The sequence below is a fragment of the Mesoplodon bidens genome, assembly GCF_964165515.1.
Source record: "Mesoplodon bidens genome assembly, chromosome: 8".
NCBI lineage: Eukaryota > Metazoa > Chordata > Mammalia > Artiodactyla > Ziphiidae > Mesoplodon > Mesoplodon bidens.
This window is the reverse complement of record NC_138165.1, coordinates 95208195-95227967: the sequence shown is the minus strand read 5'-3', so window position 1 is coordinate 95227967 and position 19773 is coordinate 95208195. Positions and strand designations below refer to the sequence as shown.

The 19773-nt window shown below is 54.4% G+C and overlaps 1 protein-coding gene across 3 annotated transcripts; it reads left to right on the top strand.

The window, feature by feature from the left end:
- The first annotated feature begins 204 nt into the window (after positions 1 to 204).
- Positions 205 to 19403, top strand: PTPRN (protein tyrosine phosphatase receptor type N). Of its 3 annotated transcripts, XM_081242713.1 has the most exons (23): positions 205 to 394; positions 2042 to 2092; positions 2336 to 2449; positions 5349 to 5445; positions 6901 to 7162; positions 7247 to 7601; positions 8031 to 8162; positions 8760 to 8794; positions 9493 to 9767; positions 9961 to 10047; positions 10377 to 10456; positions 10626 to 10690; positions 11350 to 11568; positions 11996 to 12196; positions 12297 to 12444; positions 12606 to 12679; positions 12887 to 12964; positions 13077 to 13196; positions 14288 to 14454; positions 17484 to 17537; positions 18176 to 18240; positions 18460 to 18533; positions 18753 to 19403. In XM_081242713.1, exons 1-23 carry the CDS (start codon positions 280 to 282, stop codon positions 18822 to 18824), a joined length of 2940 nt encoding a protein of 979 aa, XP_081098839.1. In that variant the 5' UTR covers positions 205 to 279; the 3' UTR covers positions 18825 to 19403. The 3 variants fall into 3 exon arrangements, with proteins under 3 accessions (XP_081098839.1, XP_081098840.1, XP_081098841.1); XM_081242714.1 differs by lacking the exon at positions 2042 to 2092; XM_081242715.1 differs by lacking the exon at positions 9961 to 10047.
- The last annotated feature ends 370 nt before the right edge of the window (positions 19404 to 19773 follow it).

Here is a 19773-nt window from a genome sequence, read left to right as displayed (position 1 = left end):
ATTTGGGGTAGGAGGGACCGGGTGGGTAGGAGGGACCGGGTGGGTAGGACCCCCAGTAAGCCAGTGCTTTTACGCCACGAATGACGCAAATCAACGCAAGAGCCGGGGGTGGAAATGTCGTCACCATCCGCCTGGGGTTGGCGGAGTTGCCGCGAGAGGGGCGTGTAGACCCCGCCTCGGTGGGTGGGGAGTGGCAGGCCCCGCCTCGGCCCCTCTGGCAGGCTCCGGCCCGAGTCGCTGCGGCTCCGGCAGCCGAGCGGGAGCGCGGAGCCCGGAAGGATGCGGCGCCCGCGGCGGCCTGGGGGTCCCGGGGCATCTGGGGGTCTCCGGGTGCTCCTCTGCCTGATGCTGCTGGGCAGCCGTCCGGGAGGCTGCAACGCCATTAGCGCCCACGGTCAGGAGGAAATGGGGGGATTGGGGGAGGATGGTGCCGGGAGCAGAACTCGGTGGGGGGCGTGGGGGGAAGTGTCACGCAGGTCGCGAGCTCAGGTAGACTGTGTGTGTGGAGTGGGGTAGGGGGAGGCACTGTGAGATGAGGAAGATGAGAGGGCGTCTGCGAGGAAAGGGGCGTAGGCCTGGAGGTGGGGCTGGGAGCCCGGGGGCGGGACCTAAGAGAAGCGGGGAAGACTGCGGTTTGGGGAGACGGAATGGGGGTGCATATGGACAGAGGGACCTAGAGACGGGATACAGGACCTCAGGAGAAGCAAGTCTCTCCGAGGCGCCAAAAAGTGGCGACAGGCGCTGAGGGATGGAGGAGGGGAGGGAAGGAGAGGGAGCCCTGATCTGCCGGGAGTAGAAGTCGGGGCCGCGAGCTCCGGGGTCCCAGCTTTCCGTACAGGATCAGGCCGAGGGAGGGGCCAGGGTTTCTCTTCAAGCCCGGAGAGGCCGATGGCTGTAATCTGTTCTCCGATAAGAGAGGGACAGCTGGGGGAGGGGGCCGAAGAAGGTGAAGAGGGAAGGGTCGTCTCACGTCCCCCTCCCCACGGCCAGGCCTGGTGCTGACTCACGTCTGTGCGGACAGAGACAGTCAGCGCTGACTCATGGGCAGGGGGAGGGTGGGGGCGGGGCGCACGTGGGGGAAGGGGGCAAGCTCGCCGTCTGGCGCTCTTCTTCCCCGCCGGGCTTGGAGGCCAATGCGAGATACTTCCTGTGGCGCCGCGGGTTAGGAGGGTGGAAGATGAAGGCTGGAATGGCGGAGAGGTGACGTCCCTTGGAGACTCCTCACCCTGTTACCCTTCCCTCCCCCATCACTGCTTCCAGGCAAGCCCTCAGCGGCGCCAGGCTCAGAGCTTCAGCACCACGAACCGCCCCAGCAGTACAGGGGCCGCGGACTGCAGGGACAGCGTGGGGAGCATTGCCTTAGAGACACCCCGCCGCTACCCCTTTCCCACACGAAGGGGAAGTGTGCTGGGGTTCCCATCTCTTCTGAGCCCCAGGCCATCATAAGATGCTTGTGGAGATTGGGAAAGGAAAGTCCCCTTTTCCTCAGAATTTGGACAAAAACTACCCCATAGTAATTCTATGAGAGTAGAAGTATCAGTATATGATTCTCCACCATCACGACTCCCATGCACCTGGAGGGTTCTTCTCCCCATTACTCACTTAAGCTCACAGAGGCTTTTAGGGAAAGAATCCAGACTTGCAGATCTTTAAAATCCAAAGCCAGGGGCTTCCCTGGTGGCGCAGTGGTTGAGAGTCCGCCTGCCGATGCAGGGGATGCGGGTTCATGCCCCGGTCCGGGAAGATCCCACATGCTGCGGAGCGGCTGGGTCCGTGAGCCATGGCCGCTGAGCCCGTGCGTCCGGAGCCTGTCCTCCGCAACGGGAGAGGCCCACGTACCGCAAAAAAAAAAAAAAAAATATCCAAAGCCAGTGCTTTCTTCTCAAGAGGAGGACTCTTCCTCCTCTCCTCCCAGCATAATAAAGCCTTCCTTAGAATGAAAGAATGGACCCCATCTGCTCCCCCCTTTGCTAGCCTGTTCATCCATCTGACCGTTCTATGTGTGTGGGTGTCTGAGCCTCCGCTCACCTGTCCCCTACAGGCTGTCTGTTTGACCGCAGACTCTGCTCTCACCGCGAAGTCTGTATTCAGGGTGAGTGAGGCCCAAACATAGGATTTACAAAACAGGGTTGGGGGGGGATATATAATAAGAAAGAAGTGGGGTGGACTGGAAGGGAGAAGGGGAACTGGGCTTGGAGAAAAGGGGGACTGGACTGGAGGAGCGGAGCTCTCTGAAGCCAAGAGAGGAGATTGAGGGAGTGCTGTCTATCTGCAGCCTGGACTTGGGAAGGCCTGTTGTCCAAGCCCCCCGCTGACACCACTTTTGTGCTCTTAGATGGCTTGTTTGGACAATGCCAGGTGGGAGTGGGGCAAGCCCGGCCCCTCTTGCAAGTCACCTCCCCAGTTCTTCAACGCTTACAAGGTGTCCTCCGACAGCTCATGTCCCAAGGTGAGGTCTAGATGCGCTGGAGGAGGGAGACTGTAACTTGTTTAGATAAGGGTGGGGAAGGGAGGGGTCACCTGACTCCAGGATTTCTCTCACGGAACATTCCTATCACACCCACTCTGGAACCTCACCTTCCCAGACCTTACTGGAGAAGGAGGCAAGACAGGAGTGGGGGTGGAACCCTAGAGATAGGCTGTTCACACTTAGACTCTCTGGAGGAATCCAGAGGAGGCTTCTAGAAGACGCCACTGGAAGAGGCCAGCATTTATATCTTTAGGACCAACCCACTCTCTGGAACTGACTGAGTACTCCAGGACCATGAATCCTGGAGTCTTCAGCCAGGAGAATACCCCCCTCATCCAATTCACTCATTCAACCAATATTTATCGGGTACTTGTACGTGGCAAATGTAGTTTTAGGTGCTTGGGATATATCAGGGAGTGAAACAAAGATCTCTGCCTACTGGGGTTTACATTCGGGGGTGAAGGGAGGGAATACACTAGAAATTAGAAAACATTAGTATGTTAGAAGGTGATAAGTGCAATGGACAAAACAATTACAGCAGGATAAAGGGATCAGAAATGGTGAGGTAGGAAGCTGTGATATTAAATTGAGTGGTCAAGATAGACCTTATTGAGACTATGAAATTCAAATAAAGACATCAAGGAGGTGGGGATGCTTTCCCAGAAGGTTATCTCAGGGAAGAGTGTTTCGGGTGGCCAGGGAGCTAGAATAAAAGTCCTAAGATAGGAGCATGAGTTTGAGGAACACCATGGAGAACCCCTGTACAGAGTGTCTCTAAAGGAGTGCTGGAGAGGAAGAGTAGAAGATGCAGTCAGGTAGGTAATGAGGGAAGGGGTGCTCTGGGATTTTATATGAGAATGTACGGACATTGGCTTTACTCTGAGTAAAAGAGGAAACCATCGCAAGGTTTGAGCATAGGGGAGCCTGATCTCACTTCTGCTTTAAAAAGATCACTCTTGCTGCTGTGTTGATAATGGAATGTAGGGAGTCAAGGGTAGAAACAGAAACATGAAACATTAAAAGCTATTACAGTAACTCATGTAAGAGATGAATAAGCATGGACCAGGGTGGTTGCAGGGAGGTAATGAGAAATGACAGAATTCTGCCTGTATTTTTAAGGTAGTGAGCATGATTTCATGAAATATTGGCTAGGGCCATGAAAGAAAGGGAGTAGTCAAGGATGACACCTAGGTTTTATTGCCTGAACAACTGGGTTGATGGACATGTCATTAATTATGCAGAAGGATCAACTTGGGGAAAGGGGTGTTCAGTTTTGAATACACTGAGTTTAAGATATCCATTCAATAACGTGGGAAGTTGAGTATATAAGATTGGGTTTTGAAAGAGAGAGGTCTGGAGTGGAGATAGGAATTTGGGATTCTGTGGCATATAGATGGTAATTAAACCCATGAGGTGAATGAAATAACCAAAAGATTGTGTGTTTATGAAGAAGAGCCCTAAAGAATTCTATTATTAAGAGGACCAGGAGAAGCAGCAGAACCAACAAGCGAGTCTGAGAAGGGAGAGCCAGCAAGGTAGGAGGAAAAACAAGAGTGTTTGGTGTCCTGGAAGCTAAGTGAAAGTGTATCAATGAGGAAGGAGTGATCAACAGTGTCAAATGATGGTGGTAGGTTAAGTAAGATGAGATCCGAGAATTGACCCTGGGTTTAGATATGCAGAAGCCACTGGTGATCTTGATGAAAGCAGTTTTGGTAGAATAGTTGGGAATAAAATCCTGAATAGAGTGGAGAAGAGGGAATGGGAGGAAAAGCACTGGATACAGCCAGTATAGAGAACACTTTCAAAGAGTCTTGCTGCAAAGAAAAGCAAAGAAATGGGGTGATAGCTGGAGGGGAATGTGGGATCAAACAGTATTTTTATAAGATGGGAGAAACTGCATCATGTTTGTATTTGAATGGGAATAATTCAGTAGAGAACAGGAGAAAATGATGATGTAGGAAATAGGGGAGAATTGTGGGGAAGATGTTCTTGAGTAGGTAAGGTAGTAGGGGATGAAATCTAGTGCTCAAGTAGAGGAATTGGCCTTATACAGGAACACAGATAGTTCATCTAATGTTAATAGGCAAAAAAGCAGGTATAGATCCCAGGATATGAGTTAAGAGCAGTACAGATTATTAATGCAGAAACAAGGAAAAAAGGAATGGGGGAATGGGGGTGGAGAGTGGGAGATTATCCCTTTAAAATAGATGACTGACCTTTCCTGAGAGCAGAGTTTCATAGAGGAAAACGGTCAAACAGGAGATCTGCCTCAGGATAAGATGATGCTGATGAATGTTTAAAACAGGTGTATAGTGCTTTGGAGTTTTCCAAGCACTTTATTTCCCTGGTTGCACTTAATCTTTACTACAGACCCATAAAGTACATATTATTCCCACTTTACAAATAAAGAAAACTAAGGTTCAGGATCAATAAAAAGAAGCTGAATAATAATATTGGCGATGATGATAATAATAGCGCTTATTGAAAGCTCCCTATGTGTCAGGTACTATTCTAACCATTTTGTATTGTGTATTTTAATTATCGCAACAATTTTAGGAGGTATAACCCCCATTTTTCAGGTGAGAGAACTAAGGCTCAGATAGGTTCAGCTAAGGTCACGCAATTAGTTAAGTGGCAGAGGACTTAAACCCAGTCTCACTGGAAGCAGTCTCACTCCCAAATCTATACCTGAGTGTGGGACAAGGACAGCTCAAATCACCCACCGCATCTCTAGACCCCCTCCGCGGCTCCTCTTCCCTGCCAGATTCAATACACTGCTGGGTAGAGGGTGCAGTTTTGATCTACACTGGTCCCTGTTACTGGGCCCTCAGACTGTCCCAGGCCAATCTCAGTCTCACCCTATTCTGTTCCCTGGCAGGACTGTCCTGGCATGATGACCTCACCCAGTATGTGATCTCCCAGGAAATGGAGCGCATCCCCAGGCTTCACCCTGCAGAGCCCCATCCAAGGGACAGGTAGGCATCATTTCTCATCAGCTCTATCATAGCAAGGCTGGTGGATCTGTGGTCATCCTGATGGACAGAGGGAAATGGGTACAAAAATCAGCAGGCTGGGGCATGGGTAAAAGAGGTTCTGGAGTAGTCATCTGACATGCTCACATGCCCAACACGAGCTGAGCTCATCCCTGGGGATCCAGCAAAAGAGGGCCATTAAAAACTGTTTTGTTTTGTGTTTTTTTTGCCTGACAAAGTCTTTTTTTTTTAAATTTTTATCGACGTATAATTGATGTGTTAAAAACTGTTTTGAAACATTTGGATATTTGGTATTTTGGTTTTGGTCTGGTTTGTCTTTTAATGAATTCATTTACTCAGCAAAAAATACAGGGTTATACTATGTGTCAATCACTGTGCTAATCTTTATGGATACAAATTAGTAGAACAAGACAAATTACTTTTTCTCTAGTACTGACGTAGGAAAGATATGTTAACAAAGTTTCACCCACATCAGACTCAGATATGAATCAGATAATGGTAATACTTGAACCGATTTCTGGGATGCACCAGGAGATAGAGAGAGTGGAGAAGCTATACTAATTAATACTACCTGGTATTGGCACAGACGTATATATAAGTACTTATAAGTACGTGTAAAATTATGTTCCTTTTTACAGTTTTTTAAAAATATACGTGTATCTATTCTTTTTCAAATTCTTTTCCCATTTAGATTGTTTCATAATATTGAGCAGAGTTCCCTGTGCTACACAGTAGGTCCTTGTTGGTTATCTATTTTAAATATAGCAGTGTATACAGGACATTTGGTATCTTAATAGAAGCATCAAAGTAGTCCTCACGGAACAAATTAGAATTTTGTCAGACTGAAGTTGTTTAATGTTCAGTTTTGTTACTATGTGGAATTGTATATGGTAGGAGGTACCATCATCTTTTAGTGGTTAGGGCCTCTGAAGGCATCATTCAGACCCTGTAAAGCAAAGGAAAGTAAATGACGGCTTGGGGCTCAGATGATGATACCAGGTGAAGAAGGCAGAGGAGTGAGAGGGCACAGTACTGAATGTTCGAATGCGTACCTGGGGACATGCCCACGGGGACAGTGTGGCAAGCTGCAGACACAGGTCATCTAGAGCGGTTCCCAGCTGCCTTCCCCTTCTCCTGTTCTCCCCTTTCCATCCCTAGCCTCACGCTTCCAGCTCTGCCGCTGTGTTGCAGGGACCCAGGCATGCTTACCAGGGAGGCAATGACCTCCGCCCCAGGCTTGGCTCTCTGGCCCTTCCCGATGCTACAGTCTCCTCGCCTGAGGCTACCTCATCTCTTAAGAGAGCAGGCTCATTCTATGCTAAGCCTGGACCCACCATCTCTGCCTCGTAGGCTCTATACGCCCTCCCACACACAACCAACACACACACACACACACACAAACATAAACACACACACACACTTTGCTTTCCTCCCCAGATCTGGCTTGGCGCCCAGGAGACCGGGTCCCGCTGGGGAGCTGCTTTTACAGGGCATCCCCACTGGCTCCGCCCCTGCTCCCCAGCATCGGCTTCCTCGACCTCCAGTAGGCAGGGGTGGAGCTGGGGCAGGCTCCCCCCTCTCCCCTTTGCAGGCTGACCTGCTGCCCCCTCTCCTGGAGCACCTGCTGCTGCCCCCGCAGCCCCCCCACCCTGCCCTGAGTTATGAACCTGCCCTGCTGCAGCCCTACTTGTTCCATCAGGTGAGCCCTAGACCTCCGCCCCACCGCAACCCCAGTCCCCCAGCCCTGATGTCTGCTCTCATCCGAATCTCTGGTTTCCCACAGTTTGGCTCCCGCGATGGCCCCCGGAGCTCAGAGAGCTCCCCAGGAATGGTCAGTGTTGGCCCCCTGCCCAAGGCTGAACCCCCAGCCCTCTTCAGCAGAACTGCCTCCAAGGGCACGTTCGGGGCTCACCCTGGCCATTCCTATGGGGACCCTCCAGGGCCTCCGCCTGCTCAGCTTTTCCAGGAGTCAGGGCTGCTCTACCTGGCCCAGGAGCCACAAGTGCCCAGCAGGGCCAGGGCACCAAGGCTGCCAGAGCAAGGGGGCAGCAGCCAGGCAGATGACTCCTCAGAAGGCTATGAGGAGAAAGGACTAGAGGGTCGCAGGGAGAAGCCTCCTTCCCCAGAAGAGCAGCCAGGTAACAGAGTCCGCAGCACCCACTCCCTGCCTGTGGGGCTGCTTTCTGGGAGGTGGGGCGGGGAGGGTCCTTCCTGACTGCCCACGCATTTGTTAACTTGTCCTTAAAGTCATCCGCACACTCAGCTAGTGTCTACCAACCACCTGCTCTATGCCAGGCACTAGGTAGGCAGTGGGGATACAGTGGGGGCAGTAGAGCTGACATGACTCTTCTTCAGCTGGGGGATCAAGGAGTCCCTGCTGGGCCTGAAGTTTGGTCTTGACACAGGAAGCTCTTTCCCCCAAAGTGTGGACAAGGGTGGGAAGGGGAGGGCATCAGTGTCCTGGTGTTTGAGAAGTTCGTAAATGTGCCGGTCCCCTCCCACCCCCAAACGCATCCCACAAGTTCATCTCGGCACCAGCCCTGAGCTCCGTGTCTGGCTCCCAGCAGATGTGACTCTGCAGAGGCTGGCAGCTGTGCTGGAGGGCTACGGGGTGGAGCTCCGTCAGCTGACTCCTGAGCAGCTCTCCACCCTCTCCACCCTGCTGCAACTGCTGCCCAAGGGTGCAGGACGAAATCTGGGTGAGTGTCCAGTCTCACGGGGGTGAGACTACCAACCCCGTGGAGGCCTCCACAGCAAGCAACCTAGAGGGAAAGGGCCAAGGTCAGGGGAGGGAGTTCTTCTGAGACACGGAGTCATTGCCAGCCAAGGGCAGGGAGCAAGGGGTGGGGTGGTGAGCCGAGGAGTTAGAGCAGGAAAGGACTGGAGGATGGAAGCAATGGGAAAAGAAGCCAACAGGGGGTGTGAGCCGGGACCAGGAGGCATGGAGAAAGCTGGGCGGAAGATAGTGAGGACCTAAGGAGGAGCGTGGCCACTAAAAAGGAGAAGCCAATGATTGATGGGTAGAGGGAGGACTGAGCAAAGAATAGCTTTGAGTGAGAGGTGTGGCCACTAACAGAGGGAGGAGTTGATAAAACAATGAATTTTAAGGCAGATGCACAGAGGCATGAGGCCATGCTTAGGATGAGACCAGCGATAGGGTCTTGGTTACTGACTGCAGGGAAAGAGGCCACAGCAAATGTAACAGGCTCAGGGCCTCTGGCCTCTTCTCCCACCTGTGTTGTGTGGACCTTGGCCTTGGCCCTTTGCCCAGAGTCTTGTTTTTCCTGTCTCTGCAGGAGGGGTTGTAAACATTGGAGCTGACATGAAGAAAGTGAGTTTGTGACACCTCCCTGACCCATAAGTGCCCAACGGCAGCAAACCCCCTGACTGAAATCCAAATCTCAGGATCAGGACCCAGAATCTGTATCCTCCAAGCCCTCATTTTGGTGGAACTGAGGCCCAGAGGCTGCAAGTCATTGTTTAAGGTCTCACCTCAAGTTAAAGGCAGAGCTGGGACCAGAAGCTAGAATTCTTGATTCACTGCTTTTTTACACTACAGTCATCTCAGACCTCACTCTGAGGGTCCCTAGGGGAAGCGGGGGGATGCGAGCAGGCAGGCTCCTGACTGCCCTGCAGCTTGAGGCACCCTGTTTCACATGTTGGATTTCTAAGATTGTGTGGCTAAACAAAAGTCGAAAAACCACGGCCTGCCTGTTCATCTTCTCCCCTAACCCCAGCTTTCCTCCCTCCGGAGCTTCTCCCCACTCCAGCCCCATCCTGTGGATTATTACTGATCATGAATAATCACTCATTCAGTCCTTTTTTCATTCATTCATTCATTCTTTCATTCATCCACTTGGCTCACTTTCCTGGATGCCCTCTCTGTACCCAGTGCTGACCTGGGCCTGGGGATAGAAAGAGAAACATGTCCTAAGCACCCCTGTGGGAGCTCAGTGTCCAGAGTGTGGACCCCCTCCCCCCGACCCCTCCACTGTTAGAGACCGTACCTCTATCCTCTCTTCTAAACAGACAATGGAGGAGCATGTGCAGGGCGCAGACGCAGCGGAGCCTCCACCGCCCACGCCCTCCCTGGCCGGATCCCCCACTGCTGGTCCCACCTCCAATAAAGCCCAGCAGGAGCTGAGCTCTGGATCCTCTGAGCCTCCCAAAGCTGCCGGCCCCCCTGCCATGCCCATCCTGCGAGAGGAGAAAAGCCCACTGGGCCAGAGCCAGCCCACGGCGGCAGGGCAGCCCTCTGCTAGGCCATCAGCAGAGGAATATGGCTACATTGTCACTGACCAGAAGTAAGGGCTCCAGCCTGGGGCAGTCTCCTGGTCCCTTGGGTGTTGGGCTGGCCTGCCTGGCAGGAAGCAGAGAGCAGAAGGTCCAGATGTGAAGTAGACACGGGGCTGGGCTGCTATGCACCCCGGAGGTTGTTTCAAGATAGTGGCCTAGAGGGTCCCCACTTTCCTTCCTCTGCCGGCTCCCCACCTCCAGGCCCCTGAGTCTGGCTGCAGGAGTGAAGCTTCTGGAGATCCTGGCTGAGCATGTGCACATGTCCTCGGGCAGCTTCATCAACATCAGGTGGGGCTGTATCTGGCTGGGGCAGCAGGGATCTAGCAGGTAGCTTGAAGCGGGAGGTGGCTGGAGGGGCTCAGGGTAGGAGGGGAAGACAAACTGTGAGTAAGGGGCCAAGGTCGGGTCAAAGATGTTTCCAGCTGCACTGAAGGTACAGCCACACCCAGCCCTGCTACTGGCCCAATCCAGTATCTTCCCAGCCTCCAACACCCCTGTATGGCATCTCTGATTGGTTTTAGCCCCATCCTCTAACAGGGAGAGGGCCGGAGAGGACCTCTCATTTTGAATCTGGCGTCTGTGGTGGGTGAAGCAGTAACATACCTCCTATTCGGCAGTGTCGTGGGACCAGCCCTTACCTTCCGCATCCAGCACAATGAACAGAACCTGTCTTTGGCGGATGTGACCAAGCAAGCTGGTAAATACTCCTTGACCCCAGCCCGAGTTGTATATATCCAGGCCTGTGGCTGGTGCTCCCCTTGAAATATTCCCAGCCCACATGGACCCTGCCTGCCACCTGGCATAGCATGACATGGGGTGGAGACCACATGGGGCCGGACAGAATCTGACCTACATCCTCCCTGCAGGGATGGTGAAGTCTGAACTGGAAGCACAGACAGGGCTCCAGATCTTGCAGACAGGCGTGGGACAGGTATGAGATAACTGAAGGATCAGTCAAAGCCCCAGAGGGCTGATGTTGCCCACAAGAGGATGAAGGCAAACGACGGGAGAATAGGAGCTGAGATCTATCTGGCTGGTCCCCCAGCTTGGCCAAAGCAGCCCTCCCCCATGCAGTTTTCTTTCTGACCAGCAGATGGCCCCCAGCGGCTCCTGCTCCCCGCAGGTCCAGCCTTCTCTCCGAAGCCAGCTTACTTGGAAGAACTACCTGAGATGGCCATAGCTGTCCATAGATGTTCTAGAGCAGATTCCAAGGGAAAACATGACACAGAAAGGACACTGAACTCAAAATATGCTTCTATTCTGCATCCAACACTGATGCCTCACATTCTACTATTTGATCCCTTGGGTCTCTCTACACTTCAATGTATCCATTTTTAAATGCAAAAACTCCTAGGGAGGGTCACCCACTAAGTCTCTGGCAGTGCAATGTGGTTGAGTTGCCTCAATGGGGATTGAGAAGGAAGATCTTCGGCCTCTCCAAGTCCTTCTGCCTGTACCGCCATGCCCCTGCCTCCCAGTTTTGCCCCAGAAGATATCCTAGCAGGGAGTGGGCCATGGGACAGGGGTGGGAAGCAGCTCCTAAGTCTCCCCACACCACCGCCCCCCTTGATTCTAGCCTTGTTCCCACAGAGGGAGGAGGCAGCCGCCGTCCTTCCCCGACCGGCCCATAGCACCTCTCCCGTGCGCTCCGTGCTGCTTACTCTGGTGGCCCTGGCGGGTGTGGCTGGGTTGCTCGTGGCTCTGGCAGTGGCCCTGTGTGCACGGCAGCGAGCGCGGCAGCGGGACAAGGAGCGCCTGGCCGCGCTGGGACCCGAGGGCGCCCACGGTGACACTACCTTTGAGTACCAGGTGTGCAGCCCCAGACGCTTGTTGATGAGAGGGAATGGAAGGGGCTCGGGAGTCTGGGTCTCACCTGGGATGAGGGTGGGGAGCTGGATGTCCAGGCAGGGGCTGGAGAAGCCCCAGTGGGAGTGCTGCGGGGCCATTTTGAATGGATGGGAAGTGAGAGCCCGTGGTTGCTGAAGTTCTCCCCGGTGCTGCGATTCGGGGGGGCTCTAGGCTTCTGCTCTGTGACATCTGAGGTTGTCATAGGCACCAGCCAAGCAGAACAGCCCCGAAAAGGATGAGAGCCATGGCAGAAGACCCTACCCCAGAGGAAATGGGTTTCATTCAAAAGCAATCAAGGACAAGCCTAGGGACTCTACTGAACTGAGCTCAGGACTCTGTTGGGGAGGATTCAGGGGACCTTGGACCCTGCCCCATCCTTCATCCGCAGGACCTGTGCCGCCAGCACATGGCCACGAAGTCCCTGTTCAACCGGGCAGAGGGTCCACCGGAGCCCTCTCGGGTGAGCAGCGTGTCCTCGCAGTTCAGTGACGCGGCCCAGGCCAGCCCCAGCTCCCACAGCAGCACACCGTCCTGGTGCGAGGAGCCCGCCCAGGCCAACATGGACATCTCCACGGGACATATGATTCTGGTCAGGACAGGGCATCGGCCCAGAGGGGGTGAGGGGACCGGACGGTGGGAGGGGCAGGGCTAGCAGTGGGGGCCAGCGCCAGGCTGTGGTGTCCCTGTAGGCGTACATGGAGGACCACCTGCGGAACCGGGACCGCTTGGCCAAGGAGTGGCAGGCCCTGTGTGCCTACCAGGCGGAGCCCAACACCTGTGCCACCGCCCAGGGGGAGGGCAACATAAAAAAGAACCGCAACCCTGACTTCCTGCCCTGTGAGTGAGTCCTGCTGACCTGCCAGCCCCAGCCCTCTGTCTGCTGGGAGCTCTGGAGGGCTTGGGGGCGGGGCCGGGGTCCTGGCTCAAGCTGAGTGGCAGAGGTGCCAGGACCCCAATGACTGGAGGGGCTTCTGGGGTGGGATGCGGGGTCTGTGCAGATGACCACGCTCGCATCAAGCTGAAGGTGGAGAGCAGCCCTTCTCGGAGCGATTACATCAACGCCAGCCCCATTGTGAGTGGCCCCCACCTCCTCCCCCTTTTCAGCCTGCCCCCATAGACTCTATTTCCCCACCCAAGGCCCCAGAATTGTGAGCCTGATATCCTAGCATGGAAATGGGGCTTCTCAGGCTCCCCCAGACCCTGGCCCGCTCCCTTTGACCAAGCCTCTCCATAGTGGCATTTCCCATTCTGGCTCATGATGTATCTTTCCCGTCCGCAGATTGAGCACGACCCTCGGATGCCAGCCTACATAGCCACACAGGGCCCACTGTCACATACCATCTCAGACTTCTGGCAGGTGGGCTTTTGGAGGGAGGGCTTTTCCAGGGAGTAGGCACCCTTGTGGCCAGCCAGGGCCAGCCAGGGCCCAGGGAGGTTAGAATGGAGCTTACCTGTGTCTCTGTCCCTAGATGGTGTGGGAGAGTGGCTGCACCGTCATTGTCATGCTGACCCCGCTGGTGGAGGATGGTGTCAAGCAGTGTGACCGCTACTGGCCAGATGAGGGCTCCTCCCTCTACCATGTGTATGAGGTCAGCAGGACCCCACGGCCAGGAGACGATGGGGGTGGAGAAAGTGGATGGTGCACCACTCATGCATGTGTGAACATATGTGTATGTAAACATGTCTGTGCATACACATATATTCACATACATGCATATACATGTGTGTATGTGTGTCCAGTCTAGGGCCAAAAAGCACTTGTAAGGACCTATGATGAAAGGTACAGATATAAAGCTATAAAACCACTGAAACTAAGGTGAGAAGCTACAAGTCAGGAGTACAGTTTTGAGACAGGGAAGATAAGTATACTCAAAGGCCAAGATTGAGACCTACTTTTATCGAGCCTAACTTAGATCTGAGTTTCCTGGGGGCTGAAGCAAAGAAAGAAATGCCACCAGTCACGTATATTGCTTATTTAAAACAGAAACAAACGTTTTCATTAGGAGAAAAGATAGGTAGGGGGGAACTGGGCAGAGGCAAAGCAAGGGAAGGAGCAACACTCCTGACAAATGGGAGGTGACACCCCCCCCCAATAAAACAGGAGACATTAATTGCACACATCCAGTTTCTCATGAGCACTGGATAGCAGTTTTGCATCATCAGATGAGCACGCGACAGTCTTTTTTTTTTTTTAAGTTTTAAAAATTGGTCTTGCTTGTGGTTAAAGAAAAAGATCAAATGAAAATACAGAATTTTATCAAAGTTTATGGTGTGTGTAGCAAGACACTTTGCTAGTCTCTGTGCAGAAGAGGAAGGAGAAACTTTGAATTCAAGAAGCTCACAATATTGGGAATTCCCTCGCGGTCCAGTGGTGCTTTCACTGCCCTGGGCCTGGGTTTGATCCCTGGTCGGGGATCTAAGATCCCTCAAGCCACGGGGCGCAGCCAAAACAAACAAACGAACGAAAAGTCACAACAGTTGTGTCTAGATGAAAAAGCCACCAGTTGTCCTGAGCAGTCCATAAGTGACACAAACAGCTAGGGTTCTTGGGGACAGCTGGAACAGTTGGGGCGGGCGGTTGGGTGAGCTTCCTGGAGGATTTAGAATTTGACTGGCCTGGGAGGCCGGGAGGATTTGGGGATGCCCTGCCGCGCTCAGGCCTGCGCCCCCTCCTCCGCAGGTGAACCTGGTGTCGGAGCACATCTGGTGCGAGGACTTCCTGGTGCGGAGCTTCTACCTGAAGAACGTGCAGACCCAGGAGACGCGCACGCTCACCCAGTTCCACTTCCTCAGTTGGCCGGCAGAGGGCACCCCGGCCTCCACCCGGCCCCTGCTGGACTTCCGCAGGTGAGCGCCCCAGCGCCCGGGCGGTGGGGCGGCCCGGGGGAGGCTCCGAGGAGCCGGGGAGAGAGCAGCACAGGAGCAGGGGGCCGGGAGCCAGGCTCCCTTACCTTCTCCCAGTCCATCAGGTCCTCCTCGGGCCCCAGGTCAGGTGAGGCAGATCCTCTAGCCTGACCTGGAGCCTCGGCCTCAGGTCCGCTGGTGCCCCCTGCTAGACACCCCAAACCAGGACTGACTCTGACCCCCTGGACCCCCTTCCAGACACCACCTCCCAAACCAGAACTGACGCTCTGTGTCGCTGTGCCCATTCCTCCACTGCTGTAGTCCAGCCCCTGTCTGCTCTCTGTCTGCTGGCCAGCTGTCTCCTCCCTCTCTCTTGCCCTCTTTTTCTCCCTGCCTCTCCGTGTCCGGTGCTTTCTCCATAACCCCATTCCCCCCAAGAAGGGCTCACTTTGTTTCTAGCTCTCTCCCTCTCTCCTCCTCTCCCTCTCCCTCTCCTCGGTCCCTGCTGCCTGTTTCCTCCTGTCCTGTGCTTCCAGGTGGCCAGCACTAGTCTCTGTGTCTGCTGTCCCCTTGCTGTCTCTCCCTCCCTCCTGCCATCCCCCTTCTTTATCCCTCTGTGTCTCTTTGCCTCTATTTCTCTTTCCCTTTGTCTTTCCCTCCCTTCCTTCCCTCTTCTCTCCCCCCTCCCTCCCCCGCCCACCTCTTTCTCCATCACTCTGTCTCGAAGGCTGCCTCCCTCTTCCTCTCCATCCACGTTTCCCCCTCTCTGCACCTCTCCCTGTCCCTCCTCCCCGCTCTGTTTCCTCCACCTCCCTCCCATGTCTGCCTATTTACTCTCTCTGTGTCTCTGTCTCCCCCCACCATCTCTCATTCTCTTCATGGCTCTGTCGTCTCCCCTCTCTGTCCCCTCCCTCCTCTCTCTCTCTCTCTCTCTCTCTCTCTCTCACGGCTGCCAGTGTCATTTTTGTGATCTGCAGCTAGTATTCTCACTCCAGTTGCATAGTCACAAAAGTGATCATTGGCAGGTGTGGCCGCTGCACGGACAGGACATGAGGACGTGTGGGCCCAGGGACCACCCTGAAGGCTGCTGGGAGAGCCGGGAGCTGGGGGGACTCAAGCAAGGGACAAATACTATCAAAGGGAGTGCGGGAGGATCTCTGGATTCTTGGGGACTCAGTGGAACCAGGTGGGGGCTGGGACAGGAGGCTAACAGGGGGACCTGCCCTGTTCTGACGCTGAAACCGTGCCCAGGCCAGGCCTCCAGCATCCCCTGCCTGTCCCCTCCCTAGACAGGTGGCTGAGAAGCCTGCTGCCATGGCAGGGGCCTCACCCACACTGTGGCCGCTTCCTGCTTCTCTGCCCCTTGCCAGGCTGGCCTGAGGTCTCTAGGCGCTAGGCGGAGGGCAGAGGGGTAGAGCCGGCGGGGTCGGGGGGGGGGCAGTAGAGGGAGGAACCTGGGGATAGTTTCTGAGCCTCAGGACAATGGTTTCTAACTGGGGTCCCCGGGGCCTGAGGCACAGGCTTCTCAAAAGCAACGCTAGGGGCATCAGAGCTATTTTTTTTTTTGTTTTCCACATTTTAAAAATCTTTATAGAACTAGTGCATGGACCTGTTTTAAGGCTGCACAGGTTAGCTAAAAGGTTATATTTCTTTGCTTTAGGCTGGGGTTATGTAAACTCAGTTGGCATTAGACACCCAGAACAAATTAATTGCTGCTTAATAAATATAGTTTGGTGAAGGTCCACCAGAGGCAAGGCAAAATAATTCTTTAAGTCCTAGAAAGTGACTCTGAGCAAGTTCCTTGACCTCTGTCTGTTTCCTTACCTGTGAAATGAGAATGATGACCCATACTTTAGGGGTTGTTACAAAAGTCAGTAGCATAAAGTCTGTAAAATCTGCTTTAAGTGCTTGGCACGTAGCAAGGGCTCTATTAATTCTAAATACTGTTTCTCATCATTATTATTAAATGATTGGGAACCACTGTGGCAACTTCTGTTCAACCCCAGCCCTGATGTACCAGCCAATATGCTAGAAAACCATGTGGACTCCTGGAAAACCTTTCAAAGTCACCTGGCCCCTGCAAGCCTGGAGGAACATCACTAAGTTCCAAGCTTCCCCTGAAGTACTCTAATAACCCCTCAGAAGGTCCTCCCTTGCCCTGGCCCATTGGAGGTATCAGAAATCTGCAAGTGACTCTCAAAGCAGGAATGTCATAAGGGACAAGGGCAGGTTAGACTGGGCCACCGAGAGAGGAACAAACCCCCTGCTCATTTCTGAGCTGCTGTGATCAGGGCAGCAGAGTCTGAGGTCCAGGTGGACCAAGTCTGAATATGACCCAACCACGGAGCACCAGTGCGGAGGCAAGACTTACCCAGGGAGACAGGCGCAGCATCATATTCAGAGCGGAGGTGTTGTCCTCCCCTCGCCAGGGGAACTCTGTGCCCAGGGCTACTACCTGACCTCACTGCTGGTGAGGACCACAGGAAGCCTGGGTGGAGAGCGGAACACCTTGGGCAGTTGTAGGCGCAGAGCAAGGATGTGGCAAGATTGACACCCTTGAAGTCACCAGAAAGCCTTTCCTCCCTGAACTTCTGGCAGAAGTGGCTGTTAATATTATGTCTTATTATTAATCATACTATCATTTAATGAGCACCTACTGTGTGCCAGGTATTGCACTTAGTTCTTTACATGGATTATTTCACATAATCATAGTAAGAACCCGAAGAAGGAGATTACTACTCTTATCATCCCCATTTTACAGGTAATAAAACTGAGGCTCAAAGAGGTTAAATCAGTTGTTCCAAGGTGCACAGCTTGGGTACATAGCTCGTAAGTGATGAGGCAAGCCCAGTGCCACCTACACTATCTCTGGTTCTTTGCCTCCAGCCCTGACTCCTGTCTCCAGCCCTCTTCCCTCCTCTGCCCTTGGCATGTGGGGAGAAAAGGAAGAAAGAGAGGCCCTCAGGTGTGTGTTTCGGTTCCCCTTTCCCTATGCCGGTGCGCCCTGACCTCACGCCCATTTCTTATTGCAGGAAGGTGAACAAGTGCTACCGGGGCCGCTCCTGCCCCATCATTGTGCACTGCAGGTGCGTTCAGGGGGGCTGCGGTGGGGATGGAGGGGGACAGGACAGCCCAGGCCAGAGGGCCCTGAGGTGGGGCATTCCTGGTTCCCACCCCCTCTCTGGTCCTGCTCCCTCAGCCCACCTCCCAAGCACGCTGCCTGCCTGTCCCCTTGACGCCAGCAAACCACAGCCCATGGGCCAAATTCAGCATACCATCTGTTTTCTTAATGGCCCATGAGCTAAGAATGATGTTCCTATTTTTTGAACAGTTGAAGAAAAAAAAAAAAAAGAACGTACTACAGAGACTATACGTGGCCCACAAAGTTGAAAATATTTACCATCTTGTCATTTACATAAGAAGTTTGCTGAATGAAAGCCTGGCCAGAGGCTGGAGAAAGCGATTCCCTCCCGCTGCCTCTGCCTCAGGGCAGAGCCAGGGCTATCCTTTTCGGTTAGCTCACTGCCCAAGAGACACCCCACGGGTCACAGGCTCCCCACTCGAGGCCCAGTTCCCAGGACCCAGGGGCTATGACCGTTCCCTCATCCTCCGCTCACTCATCCCACCCCGTCCCCAGCTAACCCTAACAGCTCCACCAGTCTCCCCCTCTCCTCCCGATTCCTGCTGGGTCCCAAACTCAGCCTGTCACCATCTCCTCTTTCAGTGACGGTGCAGGAAGGACTGGCACCTACATCCTCATCGACATGGTACTGAACCGCATGGCAAAAGGTGACGACCCCCCTCCCCCCGGCCACAGCTCGCCCACAGCCCAGCCTCTGCTTAGGGTCTCCCCAGCCCCCGGGATCACAGGAGTTCGTGGAGGGCAGGTTGCCACACCCCCAGGCTTTCTCCAGTCCTCCAAGCCTCCCACCCCAGGATGCCCTAGGCTTTCGGGGTCCTACCCTCCTCTGGACACCCCCTGAGCAGCCCCGTGCTCCCCCTACCCAGGAGTGAAGGAGATTGACATCGCTGCCACCCTGGAGCATGTCCGTGACCAGCGGCCTGGCCTCGTCCGCTCCAAGGTAACCGTTCCTCCCTGCACCCACCCTAGCCACCACCCTTCCCCAACCGAAGTGGCGGCAACCGGCCTCTCCTGCCTGCCTCCATACCCCTCCTCTGGGAGGGCTCCCTCCCCCCCCCCCCCCGCCACGCAAGTGACCTCCCCAAAGCACCCCCCACCCCCGGGGCAGGAGCAGAGGCCAGGCCCCCCCCGTGACCCTCCTCCCCCTGCCCCTCCCCAGGACCAGTTTGAATTTGCCCTGACAGCTGTGGCGGAGGAGGTGAATGCCATCCTTAAGGCCCTGCCCCAGTGAGACCCTGGGGCCCCTCCGTGGGCAGCCCAGCCTCTGCTCCCTCTTTGCCTACGTGAGCGTCTATCTGTGTACTCACTCCTCACTTCCCCACCCGCCACCTTGGCCCCTCTTGGGCATGTCTAGCCCTTCCAAGAGGAGCGTGTAAAGAAGGGGAAGTGGGAAGGGGCACCCCGGGAGCCCTGGCATCAGTCCCGTGGGGGAGCTGGCCGCCGGCCAGGAGGAGAGGAAAGTCAACAATTCCACCCCAGAGCCTCCTCCTGCCTGAGTTCCCTGGCCCCCATTTCCCAGCACTCTGGACGCTCCCAATATGTCTGTGTGGATGCCCTCCACCCTCCGGTGTGGCTAGAATGGGGCGGAGGGGCCACCATGTCCAGCTCTTCCTGTTCTCCCAGCCCCTGCTGCCCGCTGACCTGCCTCCACGACCCCCACTCTGGCCCTTGCCCTTCCTACCCCCTCCCCCGGCCCTCCCGCCGCCACATGCCGCTCAACTCTCTCCCCCTGGCACAAGAGAACATTTCTAGAAAAATCTACTTTTGTATCAATGTGAATAAAGTTAGTGTGTCGTGTGTGCAGCTGCAACCCAGACTCCTACGCATTTCTGTCTGCGCTGCTTCCAGACTCCAGCCCCGGCCTCAGCCTGGAGCCGGGCCCCGCTGCCTTTCTCAGGAGACGCAGAGAGGGTGATGGGAGGGCCAGGCTGCCGAGTCACGCTCTCCAAGGCTTGAATGGTAGCTAATAACAATTAGGCAGTGGTTTTTTTATGCTGTGCTCCCTGTGTGTCTGGCAGTCTCCAAGGTGCTTTACACCCATTAACTAGTTTAATCTTCAGGACACGCTACCAATTATTAGCCCCATCTTACAGACGAAGAGACTGCGGCACAGAACTTGCCCCAGGTACCACAACTAGTCAACTAGTTAAGTGGTGGAGTTAGGATTCGAACGCAGGCAC